The following is a 23,815-nucleotide window of genomic DNA, read 5'->3' as shown; positions in this document are numbered from 1 at the left end:
TTCCTGCTGGTGATAGTCTTGTTCCATCTATGTTGAATATGCTGCGTGTTTAATATATAATCATAGTGCTTACAGACAGCTAAATAAATCCACAGTCGCCAAATATATTCATAAGGCTTTTCAGCATGGATAGCCAACAGCCGCTCACTCACTGTAAGTGGTGTTTTGGGAGATGCTTGTGAAACATTAACAATGGACGTTGAGTTTTAACCTCCAAGAACAACACTCTTAACCTCAGTTGATTGTTATTGGACACTGGGCCAAGCAAGACCAATAATGCTGTTTCACTTGCAATGGTTCAGTGGTAGTGTAATTATGATTTTCGATTTTGTTTTTATTGTAAATATGTTGTGCATTATTAACGGTAGCATAAAATCAACAGAATTATTTAAAGTTCTCCCTTGAGTAGATTACTTTATCCAAAATATGTGTCTCAAAGGGAAAATGACTCCTCGAGGCCCGTAGACACCAGGAAGAAACAAGTTGTCATGCCTTTTTAATTCAGTGCAGGCCTTGTGGCAGATGCGCTTCACAGAAGTAACGGGGGCACTGTGCCTCTCAAGTTTGACCATGTCGAAGTTTTTTTCAGCAGGCAGCTGGTTGTTGTCCAATCAGATAGAAGAGGTCAGAGATCAGTGGTGAATCAGAGCTGCACAGAGCAATGCCACCTCCTCATCTGTCATCGCTGGTAGCATTTAATCTTCTTTATTTCTTTGCATGAGCTTAAAAAAAGATGCAAGTCACATTTAATTAGGTCATGTGAATATCCTACCCAAAATGCTGCTTTTATTTAAAGGTCTAATATCTTACATTTCTGCATTAAAGAGTCTAAAAATGACTCGACCTTTTGTTATATATTTTGTTGAGTCGAGTACTTAAAGGTGCAACACGTAAGAATGGCCACCTGTCGAATTCATACACCAAAAAACTTTAAAACATACACTAGCTGTATATACTAAACCGTAACTAAGTGCAAATTAAGATGCTCCAGTTGTCAATTTTCTTGTTAGTGTTATATTATTGGTTGGGGACTCCAATGGCAGTGACATTCACTGAACCCAGAGAAGCCCATCACATTTGATTGAGTACGTTCGGTGCCAGCCGTAGCAGCTCCTCACTGATCTACATGAGGAATGGCAGCGTTGCGTTGTACTGTAGTCAATGAGCCTCACAAGTCAGTAATCCATTGGAAAGAACGACCTTTTCTTAGTCGTACCCCGGTCTAATTAATTAGTTGTTGACATTTCTAGTAATTCAGTCGAGTCACAGAGGTCTCGGCAGCTCCAGCTAATATTATGTGAAGACATTGTAAAGAGGTTTCTCTTTACTTTCGGGACTCCACGCAACAATGCGCAGGTTGACTTTATATTCCATCAAGCCCGGCTCGCGGGTCATTTGTATTCTGAATTAACAGTGGGCCTAACTGTTCTCGACATATTTTGCAGGATGAGATGTGTATGTTTACTGATAAGCAAGCAAGAATTAAAGTGGCGGATATTTGGCTCCGACTTTGACGTGATGTGCTTTCCCGAAGAGCGAGAGAAAAGGAGAGCGGCACGTATCAAAGCTCCAGTGGCCAGAGCTGACAGACGGACTGAACTGATGTGGAAGGGGTGCAAATGGATTTCTGCTAACTTTGAGTCTTTCAAAAGTCTTTTCTGTCATTTGCAAAAATAGAGGTGCACCGTAGCTAGGTGTGACTTTGAATTCCTCTTCCCTGCACTTATGATTCAGTGCGAGTTGTAAGTGTTCTTTCCAGTGGCTTCTCACGCTTTGACAAATTCCCATTTCATCACATAGAAGGTTTATTTCTCTGGCGGTTTGCAGAAGCCATTTTCCCTGACCATAACCAGACAATCATAGACACTGCGGGGATGATTAGTGGAGGCTGAGATAATTTGTGATGTAGATTTCAATTATTGATTAATTTGCCAGTCATTCTGTGGATTGGGCATGTCCAAACTACTCCCTAAAGGTTGTGTGGCTGCAGGTTTTTGTTCCCACCAATCAAGAGTAAACCTGATTTGACCAATCAACTGTTTGATGACGAGATCAGCTGATTAAATGAGCCGAGCCTAGCGTGCTCCTGCTCGGTTAGAATGAGAACCTGCAGCAACACGGCCCTCGATGGATTAGTCTGGACATGCCTGGTGCGAAATAAACTTTACAAGCCCACCGCAATCTCCCACAGCCCAAGCTGACACCTTCAAATGGCTTGTTTTTGTCCATCCAGCATTCAAAACGGCAACGATGTTCAGCTTAATATGACAAATGGCAAATCCTAATTTTTGAGAATCTGCAACCAGCACTTCGAAGTTTTTGCTTGGAAATGACTCAAATGATTGATCAGTTATCAAAACAGTGCAGATTTGTTCTGTATGAAATATAGATGGAGCTTCCCGGTCCGGTTTGAAGTACCTTTTTGAAGTAGAAGGCTGTACTGGTTTTGAAAATAAGTCAGATTATACTGTATGTAAGTTTATGAGAAAATGGCCGTACTTCTCACTTGATTTATTACCTCAGTAAAAAGTTTCCGAATGAGTTTATGGTCTCAATCGCTGGTTTCAAGTCTTCCTTAACACAGCATGATGTTCATTATGTAAACGACGCTTCTATTTCGAGTTAAAATCGACAATAAAGCAGGGTACGCTATAGGGCGTGGCTGCCTCGTGATTGCCAAGTCGCTACCACAGTGTGTCCTCCGGTTCTCAGTCAGATCCAATCAAGATATCCTCCCCAACTCAAGTCTCTGCTCCAATTATAATCACTTCTAGCTACGAAGATGATGATGACGTAATGCCAAACTCGAGACCTCAAAAAGGTAGTCAACAAACCAATGTGCAAAGCTTTAACAGAAATGCACGCCCGCTTTGGGCGATGCTGATGTTGTCTGCTACTCGAGACCCTTGTTGTTCTGCCTTCAAGAGCATCTTTACTCAAGGCTATGAGATGACAGCTGAGGATGGGCTTGAGTAGCCCCTCCTAAGGCACAGGGAAAAGAGAAGGGGGTGCGTGATGGGTGACTCAGTCTTTCCCCAATAGACGAGGCTTGATGGGGCCGGCAGGACGTCACAGACTGACAGACACAGATTGAGTCGTGACCTCCAGCATCCTCCGTCGTGACCTCCTACAGCCTGGTCCCGGAGATGTTGTGAGGAATCTTGCTCCCTTAGGGCGTGTAAACATTTGTGTCAGAAGAGAGAAAAAGATGAAGAAAACATCACATGTGAACGACAGGCGAGGGAGAGGGAAATTACAACAGGAAATAAAAGACATAGTAAATAAAACTAACTGGCCTGATGCAGAGATTAGAGGACTTAGAAATATGGTCCGTGCAGCAGTGAAACCCCTCTAAAAAAACACACAAATCCTTTGCTGTGAGACTCTTGCTTCTTGAATAGCAGCAGTAACTCAGACACGTATGGATTTTTCTCATCTGTTTGTCAGGAACTGGAGGAGAATTACCAGCGGGCCTACTCTGAAGCCCTGGCGGCTTTTGGGAACGGAGCCCTGTTTGTTGAGAAGTTCATTGAAAAGCCGAGACACATTGAAGTACAGATCCTAGGTAAGTGCACTTTGCGACTTTACTGTGTGTTTGCCTTTAACTTTGTGTCTATTTTTTTGTTTACGTGAATTGATCAGAGTCTTTTAAGTAGCGTAGAGGTCCTTGAACTCTGCAGCAGTGCTGAGGGAGGAGGCGAGACAGATGAACAATGAGAGCGAAGGAGATTTATTGGCCAGCAGGGGATTCTCCAGCCATTATTTCTTATTATAGTGAACGCAACTCTACTGCCACTCAATATTATAGAACTGAAATTCAACACGGACACTTACAGGAAGTGTCTGCACTTTGAGCTGCACAACGCATGTAAACGTGCGTTTGTGTGTGCAGGTGTACATTACTGTAAGTGCTTATGCTATCAGGCCTATGTCTCTCTGGTTTGTACGGGTGTGTTTGTGTCTTCACCTTTGTGCGTGTTTCAGCATTTTCCTGGGCGTAGGTCCGTGTTTTTGTGTGTGTGTGTGGTCACCGTGATTAATTACGGTCTTTAGGGCATGCAGGGATTTTGTGATTTTTCTGAATTACCTGTTTAAAGCCGTGTCTCTGCCAGCCATCTGTTTTTCTGCCCCCCCTTCCCCTTCTTCACTTTCAATAATGCTTTTCAGTGTCTCCCCTTTTGTCCTCCTCCTTTATTTTTGCCTCCCTGCCTCCCGTCATCTCATTTTGTTTCTCCCGCCCCTGTGTTTTCTCTGTTTTCCTTCATCCTTGCTGCTTTTCAGGCCCTTTTAACACTGTGCGATAACGGAGATCTAGCAGGGCATACTGTGTGAGAGGGGTCTAATAAATTCTCGGTCACAGTCTGTGCTCGACTGTAGGATATCAATTTTGAGGCGTGTCGGACTGTGCGATTAATATTTTGGTCAATTGTGGCACTAGAATATAGAGAGAAAAAATGATATGTAAGCAGAGACAGGTCATCAGCTCAACTTATCCATCTCATGCTCAATAATGCAGCACAAAAACACTGGATAGAGAGCTAGTCCGCAAGCTTGTTTACTGCCAGCCGACCTCTGTTGGCCGTTAGGGATGCATAACATACATGCATATATACAAGAGCTGCAATAATTAATAAGTCGAGTAACACATTTGAAGACACCGTGAACACATTTAACTGTTTTCTGATGTTTTATGGATTAAACGGCAATCAAGGAACTAATTGACCGTTTAAGTGACGATAAATAAATAAATGTCAGCTGCAGGCCATTAGGTTTTGTCTTATATAGATCAACCTTGGCTGTGTATTATTCATAAAAATGTTAAAATGGTGACATCTCTGTGAAATGCTTGTTAAAAGACTAGAAATGTCATTTTTGGGGCTTTTCATTATCGGACATTTCTCTGGCCAGACACCCCAGAAAATAAACTACTTAAAGAAAGAGAAAAATCTGTCATGTAAAAGATATTGTAAAGACATTTAAGTGGGCTGTTGAAGGGACTCTTACTTGCAGGCCTTAGCCACCCTTGGAGATTCGACTGTCTGTCTATGACTAGTGTCTGATGTCATGTCATGCTGTATACAGATAAGGGTGAGTTGTAGCAGGAGTCAAATTGTGACAATTTCAGTCCTAAAGCTCTGTGATTCAGTGATTTCAGAAGATGAACGTACCACACAGTAAATCAAGGAGGACAGACTTCTCTACTCCTCCTTCATTTGAACTTAAACCACCCTTTTCTTCACACCCCTGATTATCTTATAATTTTCTTTGTTCCTCCTCACCTACTTCTCTTTGTCCCTTTCTCTCCCCGCAGGCGATAAATATGGTAATGTCATCCACCTCTACGAGAGAGACTGCTCCATTCAGCGCAGACACCAAAAGGTGAAGTGCTCATTTTAAAATTCATCCAACCCCAACTTAATGTTTGAATTTATTTAAGATTATCTTCATGGCATTTGTACTTAGATTAGCATGAAGTGGATGGTGATGGTGGGCGGGCATGAAACAAAGGTCACGAGCGGGAATCAGACCCTCAGGCGCTGCAGTCTGTTGAGTCTACAAACGACTCCAGTGTTTTCTTTCCCTTTTTATTCAGGCAAACAGGCCAATTAAGCAACACATTAAGAAATAAGGTGATTATAGCGATGATGATTATAGCACTGGTGGCCCTGGGTGTCATAGTGACCTGAACAGCAGGAGGTAAGAGGATTATATACCAATAAAAATTAGCCACAACTGCAGCAGCTGCATAATTCCCCACCAAATCATCTTGGATCAACAAAAACAGTTTCTTTAAGAGTATAAAGCTTTGAATTGATGCTCATTAATTAGTCAGGGCTATTTTTCACAGATTTTTTTCAGCTACTACTTGAAAGAAATGAGGTATTACAGCGTCACCTGATTGTCAAATTAGCAAAAATGTCTGAATATCACGTGAAAAGAGAAAACCGTCATCTAATCGTTACTCACTGCAACAATGCTTTCATCAGAGGAAGCTGATTAACACGTGTAATATTTCATTAGATATTGTCACCTCAAAGCAGTCTCAATCATGTGTTTCCATCACTTTCTTCCTTTCCCTTTAATCAAATTATAGATGATAATCATATTAACGGCTCTGTTCATGCCAGAGCTGCTGCTCTTTGATTCTGTGCGACTTAATCTGCCTTTGCCCTTAATCTAAGATCTTTTTGAATCTCAGAAACAAGAATAGTCGCTTGTTGAAATAGATTAGGGATGGTAGAGTGCTGATAGGATATTTTTAGCTCTTCACTGTGTCTTGGAAGTGCTTTTCATACTTGGAGAGGATTTTTTTTTTATTTGGATGAGATTTGATAAAAAAAAAAAAAAAATTAAATTGAGTTCTTGTGGTTTTTATTTTCTAAAAATCAGACATGGGTCATGTAGTTGTGAACTGGATTCAGTTATTTCTTTTGGACGGGTTGACTTGTTTGACACGGTGGAACGAAGTAGATCAGCCCACAACATAGCCAACCCCACACACTGGGCAGCTTTCTGCAAGACCAATTGGACTTCTCAGTGAATACAGATGATTCACTCCATCTGTTTTACTGAAACTAAAGTGACACGTACTGCATCAAACTGGTGGCTCCTGTTGGAGAAATGAAAACAAATTATGGTATTTTAATAAACATTAGTCGGACAAAGTTTGTGATACTTTCACTATCTTAAAGGTCCGTCGTGTCAGATTCAGGGGCAGAAACTGAGTGTAATATTGGCAGAAATATAAACAATATTCATAATTCTGTTTTTCATTTGTGTAGTCCATCACGTTGTACGCCATGTTTCTACAGTAGCCCAGAACTGACAAAGAAAATGATACTTTGATACTTTGTAAACAATGGATAGAGCAATAATTTATGTGGGTAGCTTTTTTTGTTGAAGCCAATACAGAATTATCACCAGACTCAAGGTATTTTAGCGTCTTTTAGCTCATTGTTTTGGTTTCATGCCCTGCAACTTTACTGTTTTGGCTCAGTCTCACTGCTCTCATCAGAGCCATTTTTACTTATTTTACTTTTTTTCAAAATAAAAGTCCAAAGATGCCATAACAGCTGTTCAGTATTCAATATAATTTTGTATTGGTTCCTACTGTTCTACTTGTTATATAAATAAATAAATATATGTGCTTTGCAATATAGCCTTAAAAATACACCACAATAAGTTATTTTATGGCTATATTGTGCAGCCCTACTTCTCAACTAAATGGCACAGAGCAGATAAACATGAATCATGAAAGTAAATCTTGTTCTGTGATGGAAGATGCATTGAACATTATAGCATCCATTAAATGAAAGGGATGCGGGTAGCACAGCTTTCCAGAGCTGATAACTGCTGTATCTTAAAACAGTAATTATGAATTTTGAATTACATTTTTCTTTCAGTGGCACATTAATAAAATCATTTGAGGTCTGCTGTGTCAGGCTAAATGAATCAAAACTGATTTAATATTTTAGTTCGGTTGCATAAATGTTCATGGTGGTTGTCGTCCTGATTATCACTTTGCTGCATTTCCGTGGTCACTGTGCCGTTATCAATAAAAATCCTGTTGTTTTGAAGGTTGTGGAAATCGCACCGGCTTTCCAGCTGGACCCTCATCTGAGAGACCGCCTTCACGCTGATTCTGTGAACCTCGCCAAACAGGTATGTCTGTTGTTTGTCTTGTGATTCCTGCTGTTTCTTTTGCTTTTTTGTTTTATTTCTGTGTCGAACTGGCTTTTGCCCAAAGTTCAGGACCTGACCATTTTCCATCGAACAAAATCTCTACTTAATCCCTCTTAAATTATTAAATTTGAATTAAAATAATGTTGAATATTCATGTTGCTGTGTTCTGATGTTAATCCAGTTCATTCATATTTCCTCTTAAATGTATTTCCTGTATTTCCCTTTAAAAATGTCAATGTCGGCACGTTGACTGTGCGGCGTTACAGACTCTTGATCACTTGTTTAACAAAAAGTTGGCAGACTTGAGGAGAAGTGGCTCGCTCAAACTAAAAAAGCTATCCAAGCGAGGCCGCTCAAGCACTGCGCTGTAATTAGGAAGTCTGAGCAAATTCCCAATGCTGTTCATTTTTGTCTGTCTACAGTTGGTCTGCACAACAACAGGATTCTCCCCAGGAATTTTAATGCGCTACTTACCTGCGATTCAAATGAGGACATTAGTGCGCTGGAAAATGAAAATGCAATTTGAAAATGGGTGGAAATAGATGTCAACACTGCAGACATTAAATGCAGTCCTGGAAATGAATGTTTGAACAGTCTTTGAGTGCATTTCTGTGAAACTATTTAATGATTTTCGCCACCAGTCGTGCACTCTGATTAGGTTCAGAAAATGCAAGAAGAGAAACATTTGCCACAAAGTAAGAGCTCACCTTGTGTCTTCACCTTTTTTTCAAATCATTTATAATCCCAGCGGTCTGGCTTTACTGTTGCTGAAAAGTTGGCTCGACGATGACAGCATCGCTTAAAAGTCAAGCCTCATCTCTCAGAGGAGATTTCAAGTAATGGCCTTTTCAGGTAATGGCCCAGTTGAGGAATGAATAGAAGTGAAGAAGGAGAGCGGAAGAGGAGGATGGAGGCGAGGATGGTGATTTGCTAAAGAAAGAAATGACCTTGAATGCTACTGATAGAGAAATGGTTATGTAAGAGAGAGGGCGAGAAACTTTTACATGAGACTCGTGATGTGACCTTGCTCCAGTTGTGTTTTTCTGCAGTAAGCAAATCGCAACATCATCCAGCATGTCTGCGTGAAGTGACGGACCATGTCATGTCTCCTCATGAGCCGCGGCAGTGGCGAGCTCTGGTCCAGGACTTTCCTCTACATATAGATGAGAGAGTGATCCGCACTTTAAACAACAGTGTGTGGTCGACGCACACACAGGCGCACACACAGGCGCACACACGCGTGTTTACTATTCTTGAGAGGAAGTAGACTGACTTGATGCAAGGACATGTTTCACCTCCATCACATAGGCGCCGCTGTGATGAGCCGTCTGACAAAATGTCCCTGCTGCATTCACAGTTTCCAGACTCTGAAATGAATTACCTGTTATATTCAGCAACTTGAGCTTTATTCATTGTCAAGCTTTGTTTGCAGTTTCAATGTTTGCTTTTCAATGTTCATGCTCGTCAAGGCAAAGTGGACAATGTAAGGACAAAAGGAACACACTGTTCGCAGATATTAAAATATGACTTAATACTCACACATGAACAAAACCATCACCTTTTATTGGAGTATTAGTGATAAGATAATGATAGTAATGTTTATAAGAACTATTAAAGGAGAAGTTTGACATGCTGAGAAATGTATTTATATAGCATACTGGAAAATAGTTTACCGGTATCTGTCTGAAAGTTTAAAGGAAAAAAAAAAAACACCCCCCAGCCCCTCCACAGCTCACTAATTAACACATACTGTATGCTGTTCACTAATTACTAAGTGTAAAAAACAACAAGTTGTGGGATTCTGACGCTCCTTTCACAATGTAAGCTTTTGGGAAAAGCCTTTTTGGGCCCCGTCACGTCATGATGTAATAATCACTACAAATTCTGTCTTCAAAGCCTGGCGCTCCTCCTGGGGGCTCGGCGTAAACACTGACGATCCCCTGGTCCCCGAGCTCCCAGTCTGAACGGCTAGCTGCAAGGCTAACTGAGCTAACTTAGCTAAGGTGGCTTCATTTAGCGGTTACTCTGGTGATATGCTGCTGCCTAATTCAGAATTGAGTATGAATTTGTCAGGTGGCCAGTTCTTGCATACCTTTTTTAATAAATGGCAAATGTATAGTTAATTAAACATTAGTTAATAGTTAATACACAAGTATTGTTGACAACCAATACAATCCTTGATAAATATGGAAGCAAGTTGCAAATGATGTTTATAAACCTTTACAGTTGCTTAATACATGGTCTATAACGCACTCCATTGCTTACAGTAAAATAACTATTAACTTGTTCAGTTAACTATACATTTACCATTTATTAATGATGGTTATTATAACATGTTACAGAAGTCATCCACACAGCTGAAGGATTAAACCTGCAGCATTTGCAGATTATCACCAGGGGTCTCACTTTCTCTCTGCCTCATCCTCCATTCATCTTATTCCAAACACCCCCTCCTCCTCTCCTCTTTATCCTCCCCTCCCTCCCTCCCTCCTGTCATTGCATTTCCCTGCTACAGTATGTGTTGTGATTGCATTTCACATTGTGCCGGTCCCCACAGTGAAGGCTTCCACTTCAGAGCTGAGCCCGGCTCTCACCGCAGGTATTGAAACCTGCTCCCTAAGCAGCGCCGAGGCTGAACTTTGGTACCTCGATGGCTATTATTAATGCGTGTGTGTTTGTCACAGCCTGTTGGTGTGTGTGAGACAGTGCAAGGGGACATTTATTTTTTATGCGTTCTGTGGTCCTTATAGAATAGGGAGTGATGGAGATGGCACGTCTGTGCAGCACGTGTGCTATTGTCTGGGCGCAAACACACATTAGCAGGTATCCGTGCTTGTCTCAAGAGGCCAGTCTTCTGTATAGTTTACTATTCGTGTGGAGACGCCAACTCTTTCAGTGCTGCACTCAGACACCTCAATGTGTCCAGTTCAATTTGCACTGTAATTAGAGGCTTTTCATTTCAATCAGCAGCTCATTGGGATGTACTGGCACAGTGCTCCAGACATTAAGCAGCACACGTACAGTGTAGGGTCTCCTGCTTCTGCTCGCACCTACACACCAGATCCCACCACAAGTCTCCCACTCTTGTAAAAACACACTCTGTTTGAACATAGAGATTTATAAATAGAAAGATGCACTGGATGATATATCATCACCACTCTCGGATCTATACACGCTCACATTTTTCTCCTCCTCCTCCTGCACACACACCTGCTATTCCTCGCCTCTTATCTGGTCTTAATGGCGCCTCCATAGTGCCGGCGCTTCGTCCCCCCTTCATCTCGCCGTCTGTGCTGTATCGCCTATCTTCCATTATCAGCGGCCTCCATCTGAGTCTTTCAGAGAAACGGCGCAGTCTTTGAACTCGCTGCAGGCCACGCCGTTTCTTCATAGAATGTCCTAGAGAACAAAGTTGCCTGGCAACACCGACTGCTGCAGGAAGTTACTTCAGCTCTCGGTAGAGAGGGCTTTGAGCTCAGAGTGGGTATCAGGCCAGAGCTCACAAGGAAATCAGAGATATTGTCAAATGGCCCGTTATGTCGTTATGTGTTATTTGCTGCTCAAACAGCTGATTTTGTGGACTTGTTTTTTGTTGTTTTTTTTCCTCTCCTCGGTGCTGCGATTGTCTGGCTGCCGTGTCTTTGTTGTCTTTTGTATTTTCAGCGGATGGACCTCGGCTGACATTTCATTTCGCCAATATCTCAGCCAGTCCTGATTAGTTTTATTAATGATGCATCTCACTTCAGCAGTGTGAGGATTCCCTAATCACAGTGATTGGACCCACTGATTGGGCGCTTCATTGCTTGCTCATCCATCCATCCATGTGCTGCATTTGATCATTTCCATTTTTTTTTTTTTGAATATCTCTTTGATATCTCTGTTGCTCTGCAGCAGTTTTTTTTTTTTTTTTTTTTTGCATCTGCAGTGGGTTGAAAAGGTTTGAATCCTGGAGCTTGTTTTGCTTGGTGCGCATCAGTTTTTATGATAGGACGTGAGCTTGAGCGCCTGGATCTAGGCATAAATCCCCCAATCTCAACCATTAACAAGTTAGACGTGCTGTCTGTGAGTCATGCAACATCTGTGCACAAATGGGCCCAAACAACACACATGCTGCACAACCCTATGGTAGGCTTTTAGTAAACAGACTCGAACACTGGAGATTAAATTTGACGTATCTCACTACATTTACAAAGTTGTATTGACTGCCCCAAATGGACGTGTCAATAACAAGTGAAGAGCAGTCTGTTTAGACAGTCTGTTTGTTGCTGATCCAGGCAACTGCATAATTTATAAGGAATACGTCTGTATTTACTGTTGTTGACAGAGTAGTAATCATTTATTTTCGCTGGACTGCCTGAACATTTATGTCTTTTCCTCTGCAGGGCATCTTGTGTACTGTGTAGAAATGTCCAGTGTCATTTAAGATAAGATAAAACTTTATTAATCCCTGCAGGAAAAGTTCAAGAGATAAAGTCACATAAAGGCACGTGGTCAAAGGCTTCAGTGGTCCCAAAAGCTCTTGCATACTCTTGGTTCTTTTCATATTCTTTGGGTTGGCTTTGTTCCTTCCTTCTATCCATTTTAAAACCATCTCTTTGTTAGCTTTTGTTGAAACATGAATAGCCTCAAACTGGGACATTGATTTTTCTGGGTTTGAGTTCATAAATGTTGTCAATAAGTTAGATCCAGAAGCTGGGGCTTTATAAATATATTACTGCTCCTGGCTTTGCATGCCTACATTGGCATCCAAGACACTCTTGATTCCCCATTAGTAAAAAAACACTTCGTTAAGATCTTTTTTTAATTATCCTGTGGGTAAGTCAGAACACACTACATTAGCCCTTTTTTTTTTTTAAAATGGCGGTCATAAGTGGTTTTAGTTGGTCCTTGGTCACAATAATGCTGCCCCCAGCCCCTGATGTGAGCAGTTCTTTGCTCTGAACTTGCCTGTTAGCCTTCAACACAGTATTTTCAGCAGACCCACCAACCTAGCAGCTGTGCTAGATCAATTCGTATTTGCAAAACTAGCCGCTCGGCATAAATTATGCAAATGTAGGACATGGTGACACAGCATGATGTCACAAAGTCACAGAACTAACGGCAGGACTGCTGACGAGGCGTTTCAGGAGCGGTGTTTTCTGTGGGAGAGAGGAGCTTCAGTTGGTGCAGACTTTGACCTTTTTAACTTTCAAGATCGTGTACACGCACAAGAATCTATAAAAAGCACTGCAGGAAAGTAAAAAACAAAAAAAGCTTAATAGGTCTCCTTAAAGCTCATTTTGTGCACATAAAATGGAAAGGGCTAAAGTATAATGTAGTATTTGGATCAGTTAGATCATTTTGTTGTTTATTCACCCCTCTATAGTAATTACACATACTGTATAATGGCAGTATATTACACAGAAGCCCTTTTTTTTAATGCCTGGATCAAAGAAATGAGTCTACAGAAGTGCTGCATCTGTTTCTGACATTATGGTAGTGCGATGATGTCTCAAACTTGGCTGCTGCTTGAAGTTTTTTATATTCGGTCCCAGATTTAGTAATACAACTGACCCTGCCTGAGGCTATTTCTATATATTTCTTTCTACTCTCCGCTGCATCGTCTTTCCTGCACTTAAGGCGTTTTCACTCTTTTTCCAGTGAATCTTGGAGCTGTCTTTATGTTGAAGTTTGGCAGCGGGTCTCTGCACTCTTTCCAAGTCTCTATATCATGATGGGGATTTGGCAGAGCTAGCCGCTGTGAAGGAGTCTAAGCAAAAGAGAAAAGTCGCTGATCCAAAATGATTAAGCTTTTAGAGCTGCTATAATGAATTTTGTTCTTTTGACGTCAGCTGATTTTACAGTGCGAGCCTGCTTCAAGCCACACTGGAGCGACGGGTTGTTACACACATCTCTGGCGCTTAGTGTTTTAGTATGCGCGTAAGCTCACCTTAGATGTCTGTGGGCAACACAACGATCTGTCTAATTAGCTTAACATTTGTCTCGGTGTGTGTGAGAGGGAAGTCAAGCAGGTGTGTGCCGGTTAGTTTAATGTCATCAAGGCCTCACCGTCTGCCATTTTTGTTTCATGGCATATTAACCGTCTGCTGGAATTATTGAATTCAGTCCTGGTACTTCTGGAGCATCGACAATTAAGAAAGCTTTTTACTCTGCGTATGACGCAGTCTCATCCACACAGTTTTGTTTCTGGGCAGTGGGGAGTGAGGTGAACCTTTTTTCTTTTTGTTGTTATAGATTAGCAGACAACATAGAAGCAGGGCCCTCTACGCTCTGCTCGCCTCACGCTCGGAGTGAAAGAGGGCAGAAAATTCAAATTTGCTGCTGTGTTTCAAGTGCGAGATGGAGAGAGGAAAATGGGAGATAAAGATTTTAAATCTGTGCGTGAGACGTTTTGAAGGGAAGCATCTCATATCTGGCTAAGTGTTTTAGAGGACGGGGGAGAGATAATTTGTTGTTTGTTGTTCAGTGTTTTGCTTGCGTCTGCCTGCTTGTTTTCCCACCATCCCCCGAGAGAGCTGCTACTCAAAGGCACAAATGTCGGCAGCTCATCAGCACTCTCAACAAAGCAATTGTGCATGTGTGGGATAGTACAGTGCTGTACACGCAGTCTCTCACCTAAACTGGTCCTCCGTGTTATAACTACACGCTGTGAACGTTTTTTTTTGTTTCTTGTCAAAGAAGTTCTTTAAATAGATCAACATAAACAAGTCGCCCGTCTCACTACTTTTCGTCTGTCGCAGCACTTCCCCCAAGTCTCGTCATTTGTGCTGAAGTCGTGAAGCTTTAAAAATGGGTCACAAAAATGGCTTTTGTTTTTCCCGATGCAGCTGGGCATTGGAGTTCTTTGCAAACATCGCACAGACTGGAGTAAGTCGTGAATTTGTTGGGCTTTATTTTCAGCAACAAATTGATACACATTGTGTGCTTTAGCACATTTCTGACAGCAGGATGACTTTGTGGGACTGACTAAAATAACTTTTTAACAGGGTAGTTGTTGGTTTTGGCCTTTCCATGTGAAAGAAATAGAATATGACCAGATTTATTCTTTAATATGCTTATGTGCAGAGTAAATCTTCATTACTGTGCTAGTTAAAGGTGTCATTGATAACATTCAGCCACTTAATGTTGCATTCAACCTCCCCCGTCCACTACATTCACGTCACAACACCGCTGCTGTTCGAATCATCTGCCCCCTCAAGTGAATGCCGGTTTGTCGCTAATGTTAACGTTGCTAACACTAGCTAGCTAACGTTAGGGCAGTACAGTAATGTAGAACAATGTATTTTTTTAAACTGGCAGCTACCAAGGCTGGTGATCGCTGACAAAACCAATACCACGTGATGTCAACGGCATTGTACTTCTACTGGTGGCTTCATACTACTACTGTCTTGCAAAGTTCTTACACAGAGGTGAAGAAAACATTAATTTTGGACCAGACAACATTTTAAAATTTATTCACAATCATAATAATGTTTCAAGGAAAAGAGATACAAAATAATACATCTACAGAGTTTGTAAAATACATTTAAAAAACTGCAGAATAAAAGTAACAATTATTTGTCTCATAAAAATGTTCAATATGACCTTTTTTAAAAAGCAGATTTAATTATGTTTCCAGACTGTGTATTGTTTGTCCTAGTTCTGACAGACAGGTTGATTGAACTGCTGTGAAAATTGAAAACTGTTCAATACTAAAAAATATGAGGTATAAAGGTGCAATGTGTAAAATGTGGCTGCCTGTTGTGTTCATAGTCCAAACAAATAGGGGGCAGCATATCACCAGAGTGACTGCTAACTGTTGCTGCCTTTAGCTTGTAAGTGTGGATGTTCTTTGTCATCAATCTAGACAGCGCTGTAGATCAACTTCCTGTGACCGTGAAGCACTTGCAATGCTTGGACAAAGTGATTTTTAAGCGAGTGAGGAAAGATGTTTGTATCATCAGAGTGAGAAGGAATCCCTTTTTTTCCCCCCTCCAATTTTGTGTGCATTTGTCTGACTTGAATATTTAGCGTTTCGATGACAGCAGCGTGAAGACGTCTGCAGCCTGACATCCCCTTTAATTAAATAACAGCATCTCCTGTGTGTTTGTGAGTCCTCAAGACAGTCCCGTGTGTGTGTGAGACATAAAACGCTGCTTTCGAGTGTGTACCGGCCTGTGCCACCATCTTGTGTAGAGTTTCAGGCCTCTGTAAGGTCTGTTTGTGTGTACACACGCGCACGCCCGCCAATTCAGCGAGGGTATTAAATGTGGAATTAGTTCTGCTGTCAATCACTATGGTGACGGTGAGTGAAGAGATGACACGCTCTCGCTCGGACGAGTCTTGTCCCCAGTAGACACACACACACACATATATAGAGGTGTCTCATAGGCTCAGATTGACACTTCGTCCCTGGAGGTGGTCAGCGTACTGTAAACATTATTACGACTTATAGATCCATAAACACCTGCCTGCCTGTCTGTTTGTGTTTGGGCCCATTTTGACTTCAGAGCAAACAAAACTTTTCACCCTGAAAGCATATTTTAATATTCCATCAAGAAAACCAGCATTTGGAAATGGAATAGACAAAAAAAGCTCTACCCTATTTCCCAGTGAGCTCATGCATCAATCAGTGCTCTTGTTCCCTTTTCTAATTTACTTATGTTCTGCCCCATGTTTTTCTGTGTTTGACAATTTGTCTCGACTTCTTCTTTGGTTTCTTCATCCGTTACCTTGTTTCCTTCCGTCGTCCTTTGCACCTGACACTCTTCTTTCATATTCTGTGGTCTCAAGTTTCTAAATCTGCCGATTTGCTTCTTTCCTCTTTGTCTTCTGTGTGACTCACCTTGTTTGCTCTCTTGCATCGTCTATTTTCCCTGTGCTCATTTAGTTAGTTAATATAGGAAGGTCAGAAGTGCGACGTAGATGTCGTTTTGTAGGCGGATCAAATGGTCATGATGATCCAGTATCAAGTTTTTAAGTCCAAAGATTTTATTGTCATGTGTGCATTATGTCCTTCAGTTCAACAGTTCCAGTGTTGGAGCGCTCAGAGCATCCTCTGTATGAAGCATATCTTTGATCATAATTAAAATAAGTCCGAATGGAAAATACAAATTGAAAATTAAAAGATTATTTTACTAAGCTACTAGGAATAATCAGGCCATAATTAGAGTGAAAACTGAAATTGAAAACGCAGAATTTCTAAATGCAAAAGGTTATTTAAAATTACAACGCGAGTAAATGAAAAAGTAAAATTTAAAAATGCAAAGGCTTGAATGGAAACGCTCAAACTGAAAGCTTGACTTGTACATATAATTTGAAAATGTCGGTGGTAATAAGATGAGGGAAATGCCAAATGTGAAACTGAAAATGGGAAATAAAAAAGCTTAAATGGAAAAAAAAAACTAAATTAAATTTGTTTTGCATTTCAAATCTGTTCAAGGTGGAATAGTCAGTTGATCTCTGCAGTCTTTTAAATTTGTTATAACTTTAGAGAGAGATTTTTCTAGGCTATAGCTGTATTTCATAGCCTAGTATTTCATCCATTCTTACATTGTTGTACAATGGCCCTGTTTAACAATGTTAAACGGGGCTTTTTCCACCACAACATATCACTTACAGATAACACATTATCTATAGTAAAAGTCCTTTCATGTCGAAAGCAATGTCGCAGCGTTGCCCATACTACTTGATGGATGAGTGGTCTTCAGTAAGTAGAAACACAACAGTGTTAACAAAAACTAATGGAACGTATAAGATGACGGCTGTAACTACAGTACACGCCAGCACTGAATGACTATTGTAATACAAGTCCGGTGATAAACACCCGAGTGTGTGCAGCGTGCTCCATTGTGTGCAGAGAGGCAGATTCTGCTGTGCTTTGTGTAATGCAGGATGCATAAAGTAGTGCACGGGTCTAAGATGTCAGGGTGACATTGCCACTTGTGATTGGATGGGTTCTATTTCGAGCATCCGCGGCTTGTCTCCTCATGCCTGCAGAATCCTCATTCCTGTTTGTGCTGCACGTATGAAGCCCAGGAGTCGGAGAAATATTGAAATGGGTGGTGCTTTTCTTTTTGTTGATTTTATAATGAGAGTATATGGGAGTGCTTGTGGCTTTCTCGGGATAGAAACCACTCAGAAAGGAAGCCATCTGAGACAAAGATGGTGAGGTGGTTGGATGGATATGGAGGTCTAGATGGAGGGAGTAAAGCACAAAGCAAGGGGGGGGTGGATGGATGAATGGAGGGAGGAGGAAACGAGACAAACCTGCTGTTATTGAAGACTGAGAGTGTGCTGAAACCAAGCGAAGTGGTCAGAGGATGCAGGGACTGAGACGAGAGGAAGTGAGGGGAAAGACAAAAGACGGGATGTATTGATTCTCTCCGCCAGCTGGGGGGAAACTCAAGCCAACTGTGCTCTTGTGAAATTAGAGCCAAGGAAAAGGTGGAAGGATGAAGTTGGAGAGGATGGAGGAGAAAATGGTGGGAGAGAGCAGCACGCGAGCGTTGGCACTGCTCGTTCCACAATGTGCAGTAATAACACTAAAGAACAGTGAAATGTGCATGCTTATGAATAATGAATGTTCACAGCAGTGGTTGGCTCAGAAGCACGATAACTGGGCCATTCATTGTGTCAGAGCAGTGGAGCAAAGTGATTTTGAAATGGGGATAAAAGAAGCGGAGATGTGGTTAATTTATGCACGCGATATCAAAACTAGCAATCAAAACATTTTGCTTACAAACGGACCATCTGAACAGCCAAAACCCGTCAGATGCCAAACAGAGGCGTAAGTGATTTGTCTGAATTGCCCACAAAATGATAAAAACTGAGAGCTAAAGTGGCCCTAAAGGCAACATGGGTCAAGTGATTTGTGATAAGTTGGAGTGAATGGGTGATTTCAGTAAAGACGGGCAACGAAACAAACTATGTGAATAAAACAGGAAAGGCTTATTGTCCCCTTTTCACAGCAGACATTTTGATTTGACCACTAACAATGGCTGCAGGGTCCTGATATCGTGAATGGTGGCTCATCGGCCTGGTTTAGTGGGACACTTGATGAATCTGAGCCTTTGTTGATGTAACGAGCTTTACTTGTGCTTTTAACACAAAATCCAATCAATATTCAGCCATTTTAAGAGAAGGTGTGAGATTGTTTATATTCTCTTGGGTTTGAGGTGGGATACCTTCCAATGATCAGCCATCCTCCCTCTTTATCCCGTGGTAGCAGTGAAAATTCAGGGGCAGAGGGGTTGTTGAGTTGAATATGTTAGTCTAGACTGCCTGACTCACCGATCCTTTATCTGTTCTTGCGAGTCAGAATCTATGGACCCGACCATGGCTTTAGCTTAACTGTGCTGTGCATTGAAAAATCCATGGTGTTGGAGAAGCAGACAGACTTGTAATTTTATGTAAAAATAAAAAAGTGGGTGAGTCAAATAAAGTTGAAGTCAAAGAACTGTTTATTTAACGATTACACAACTTTGTGTTGCGAGTCTCAGTGAAAAGTTTGGGGGATTTTTGTTTTCGTGCCTGCTGTTCTTTAGATGTAGATGAGCCACGGACGCTAGACACACATTTAAATTATGAAAGCTTGAAAGGATAAAGCAGAAGGAGCTCGGCCTTCCGCTGCATTGCTTTACAGACTGCTCGCTTTCGCCTGCTACATGAACACATTCTGAGGTCTGATATTTGAGCTCTGTGACCCACAGTTTGACATTAAACTCCGCAGTCAGGAAGTCCGGTCCATTTTGTTAATCTCTAATTGGATTAACGAGTGACAGCCGCTGCCAAAAAGACATTAGTCTCCTGACTACTGAAGGCCGTGCTGGGCTACTTTTTTGGCAGAAGCTTGTAAATTACACTTTAGAGTTTAATGAAATCATCAGCGTCGCATTGGGGTGTTGATTCCCCGTCAGGCCTCATTTTGCCACACTGACGAGCTTCCACTACATTACTCCTTATTTAGCATGCTAACGACGTACAGTAAATCTAAATGGGTCTACTGTAGTGCACGACTCTCCCGCATCCTGCCCGCTCTGACGTCCTCAGGACTGAGAGATGAGAAGGAAGCGAATCATCTGACGTGGGCACGAGAACTGTTAGCCACGATGTGCTGCCTCATGCAGTAAAACGTGGAGATTGGAGAGAAAGAGAATTTTGCTTTGGGGAAATTAGATTGGGAAAAACAGTGAGAGCTTTTGCCTGAAGGAGCAGTCTACAGGAAAACTTTCTCCTCGTTCGGCTGCTCACAAAGCATAAGCGCTGGGTGAATATTCTGAAACAACGCTTGCGTTGATGAAAAGGAAGAGATGAACGGGAGATGCCCTTCCTCCCCCTCCCTTGCTCTCTCCTCTTCTTTTAACTTGTATAAGAAAGCTCGGGCTGTTAATGAAACTGGAGTGGACACACACACACACACACACACACACACACACACACACACACACACGCACGTACTGTACGAGCAGGCAATAACAGTCTCACTGGCATCAGCAGTTTTCCCTATTTAGTGAAGCTCCCTGTGGGATAATGTGTACAAGACTTCAGTCAACTTACCTCACCAACTTTTCTCTCTTCACTTCCTTCTCAGTCTTCTTCTCTGCCTGTTTCTATCTTAAGTTCACTTTGCCTTATATTTCTCCTCAAGCTTTCTTTCTTTGTTTAGATTGTTTTTTTTCATTTTTTTCCAGTGCAGAGCGCAGACGCTTTGCTGCATTTTCTTCCATAACAAGCTATTTACATAAAAATCCATTGTAGACCAGCAACTGGTGACATCATATACAACACATTTGCAGGCGTGATATAATGTGTTATGTGTGTGAGATGTGAGAGTGAAGTAATTAGTTGCGGTTTTAATTATTTTTTTTGTGTGAGTGGAGCATATAGGGGTAAAATTGGTGTAAACATTGTAAAGGATTTAAATTCTGAACCTTTTTTTCGACTTTCTATGGAGTCATTTTGTGATAATATGATCATATCTGTTATTGCTTCATCAAATTTGACTTTTACTCAGCAAATATAATTAATGTTTTGTTTTTTACATATGTACAGCATATTACACACGCATACCTGTATATCTTCCCACATAAAATATCTTACATATCATGATATTGATTTCAGTTATATCATCCTGCCCTAATTAAATTAGTTACCATCAATACTCTAAATGCACTTCCCCGTGAGTTACCAACTAACCAATCACAGAAAAAAGAATAAAACCTGCAGCTGATTGGTATTCAGCCACTGTGAGCCATCATTATGGCACTGTGTGAAATAATGAAAAAACAAACTGTATAAGACCTCTAATGAGGTAGACATTTATCTAATTAGTCCATGCTTACAAGTGGTCAAGATACAATACATTGATCAGTAAATGTTCTATGCAAATAAATAGCCAATCAGTGATTATTTACATGGGACATTTATTGATTGCTGTATTGATCGTGAACAGCTCAAAGCATGGACTAATTAGATTACCATTTCTCTCATTAGAGGTCATACGCAGTGAGAACACATGACAGCGATGTTTGCTTTATTTTGTTATAGCTCTTTGTGTATACATCTCTCAATCAGTCAAGTCAAAGGACCATAATTCATTGAAACAACAGTTTTTTTTTTTATAAACCTTGGTTTGTAGTGTGCCCTACCCCCCCATCCCAACAACAATCATGCACATATAGGGGTAGGGCTAAGTGGAAGGGGCAAGGGGTGAATTAGGATCGGGCCTTTTTCTTCCCCCCCCCGTGTACATATGTCCATTGCCAGTCTAAGCTGGTGTGTATGTGAGTGTAAAACATATTTCAGATCTGCATGAGACTGGCTGTTGAAGGTCTAATAACGATGCTCATAAAATATACAGATTGTCACATAGTGGACAAAAACTGATGCAAATTTAAGCATATGTTCGTACATCTGCCCCCGCACGAAGCAGGAACTGTATTGTATATTTATGTGTTTGCCTACAGGCACACAACAACATACATTAAGGGTAAGATGCACATGGATACTGTATTACTCTGGCATACATTCAGAGTTACATATTCTCACATGGAAATGGCCTGACACAATGCGCACACACACTCACACATGCATAATTAGGAACAAACGCACAAACACAAGACCGTCCCTCGTCTTCGTTTTTTTTTTTTCCTCCTCTTGTGTCTTCTCCTTCCCCTCTCTCTCTCTCTCTCCACTTCCTCGCTCCCTCCGGCTGTGTCAAATGCTGCAGTGTGGGTGTCGTCGCATAGAGTGCAGCCAAATCTTAGTCTGACACACACACACACGCACACACCAAACAGTATGCGGACGCATGCACACAACTGCAGTGTTATGAAGTAAGAAAACCCATTTCTGCCCTGACTACCTTTTGGACGGAGCGAGGGAGAGAAAAGGGAGGGGCGGAGGAAGGAGTGAGATGGAGGGAGGAGGGGGAGTGAGGAAGCCTTGGTGAGAGCATAGGAAGAAGAAGAAAAATAGCATTTGGCCTGATTTTGGGTACAAGTTACTAACAATGCATCTCCACTGAGAGTAGAGTCTGATCTGTTTGTGTGTCTGTAATTCAGCATACGCACCTCTGTGCACAGGCAAGCATTAATCTTTGTTTGCAGGCGTGTGTGCTGTCATTGCTTTATTTGTGTATAGGCATGGATGTGCCCGCTTTTGACCAGCTGTGTGTGTGTTGTGCTTTGCTCTTTGATCATTAGGCAGCTGTATTCACTCCTTCTCATCATTTCATAGACAACAAGCTCATTATGCTTCCATTAACTGCTGACAGAGGGAAGGGTGAACGAGGGCAAGGCGAGAGACAGAAGGGACTGAGCCAGAGAAATCAAGGCAAAGTGGAAGAGAGAAGGGGGGAGGGAGGCATGACTAGCCGGCTTACTGAAAAAAAAATATAATAATGCCTAATATTAAGAAAGATTTGGAAGAGGGATGAGCAGAGAATAGGAGAGGGTGAACGAGGTGAGAGATTTGAGATCAGGGAGGAGTGGCGGTGAAAGGGGAAGCCTTAAAATGTAGCAGGGTGTGTAAGTAAGATGTGAATAGAGGGATTTGAGAAAAGTGGGTGCAGTCAGATGGAGGGGTAATGGGAAACTTTCAGAATAAGGCAGTCTTGACATTTTGACCGCGAGCGTGTGAGCTTATTTGAATTCAGCACACAGTCATCTTTTTATGGGATATAAAGTTTCAACTTCTCAGCAAGTCTCAAGGCCTTTGCATTTTTCTTTGCATTCGGCAAATATGATTTCAAAAATTGAACTAAAGGCAGATTATTGACGGATAGAGCAATCACAGACTTGAGTTAAGTGGCCTGCGCATTAACGAGTCCACACATGGAGTTTATTTTCTCCATGTAATCACAGACTAATGGGAGCAGGGATCGATATTCTGGGAAAACTGGCCTGGCAACATTTCAGGGAGAATTGGCTGAGGTGTGAATGAAAGGGGTGCCATTGTCAGGACAGGCATGTAAAAGGTTATGTCCATTTGAAGAAAGACTCTTTTATTTGGACTCCACTGATGACCTTTTTTCAAATCTGTGACTTTATTACAGTCATTAAAAATTACTTTTATCTGAAACTTCAGACAGATCCTAGCCCGCCATGTTACTATAAATAATAATCAGCATATGCAAGGCTGCGTATGTGAATAGTAAAAATCCCCTTAATTTACTGGGAAACATGTGTGAAAAAGATATATTCAAGACATTTAAAATCAAAGAGGCATTTGTACAGAAATTCTCCTTTAACGGTACCGTTCTCCAGGAAGTTAAAAAAATCCAGTTCCACATCATGTCTTTAAAGGTAACCTTTGCAGATTAGTTATGTTTACATTCACGGCTTCTCACCCAAACACATTGTGGCCTTTTTAAAGCTTAATAAATGCGACAGCCTCAAACTGTCGATCAGTGGAGTAGCGTGAAACCGTAGGCAACAGTGTGTCTGGGTAATCACGAGTACAGTTACCTGGGTCTGTGCATGACATACGGTGACCACTCTGAAATACATCACTTCATGACACTGTAGTAAATTGAGCTCAACAGGTTTGGTGTTTGGTTTACTGGATTTGCAAAGCCACTGAGGCTAACAAAATGTTTTGAATCTTGTTTTGGTCAGGATTAAATAAGGGATTTTCAATTATACGAGAGGAT

General features: G+C 41.4%; 1 protein-coding gene across 3 annotated transcripts in view; it reads left to right on the top strand.

Moving 5' to 3' along the window:
* pcxb (pyruvate carboxylase b) overlaps positions 1–23,815 on the top strand; it is a 297,628-nt gene that overhangs the window by 23,892 nt on the left and 249,921 nt on the right. For all 3 annotated transcript variants that reach the window (XM_084343541.1, XM_084343543.1, XM_084343542.1), the window contains exons 7-9: positions 3,448–3,565; positions 5,312–5,379; positions 7,579–7,662. In XM_084343541.1, the coding sequence (XP_084199667.1) occupies positions 3,448–3,565; positions 5,312–5,379; positions 7,579–7,662 (270 nt within the window). The remainder of the gene's footprint in view (positions 1–3,447; positions 3,566–5,311; positions 5,380–7,578; positions 7,663–23,815) is intronic.

The sequence above is a fragment of the Pagrus pagrus genome (genome assembly GCF_965226575.1).
Source record: "Pagrus pagrus genome assembly, chromosome: 22".
NCBI classification, from domain to species: Eukaryota; Metazoa; Chordata; class Actinopteri; order Spariformes; family Sparidae; genus Pagrus; species Pagrus pagrus.
The sequence above is the reverse complement of the archived record's forward strand: the minus strand, read 5'-3'. Positions and strand labels throughout refer to the sequence as shown.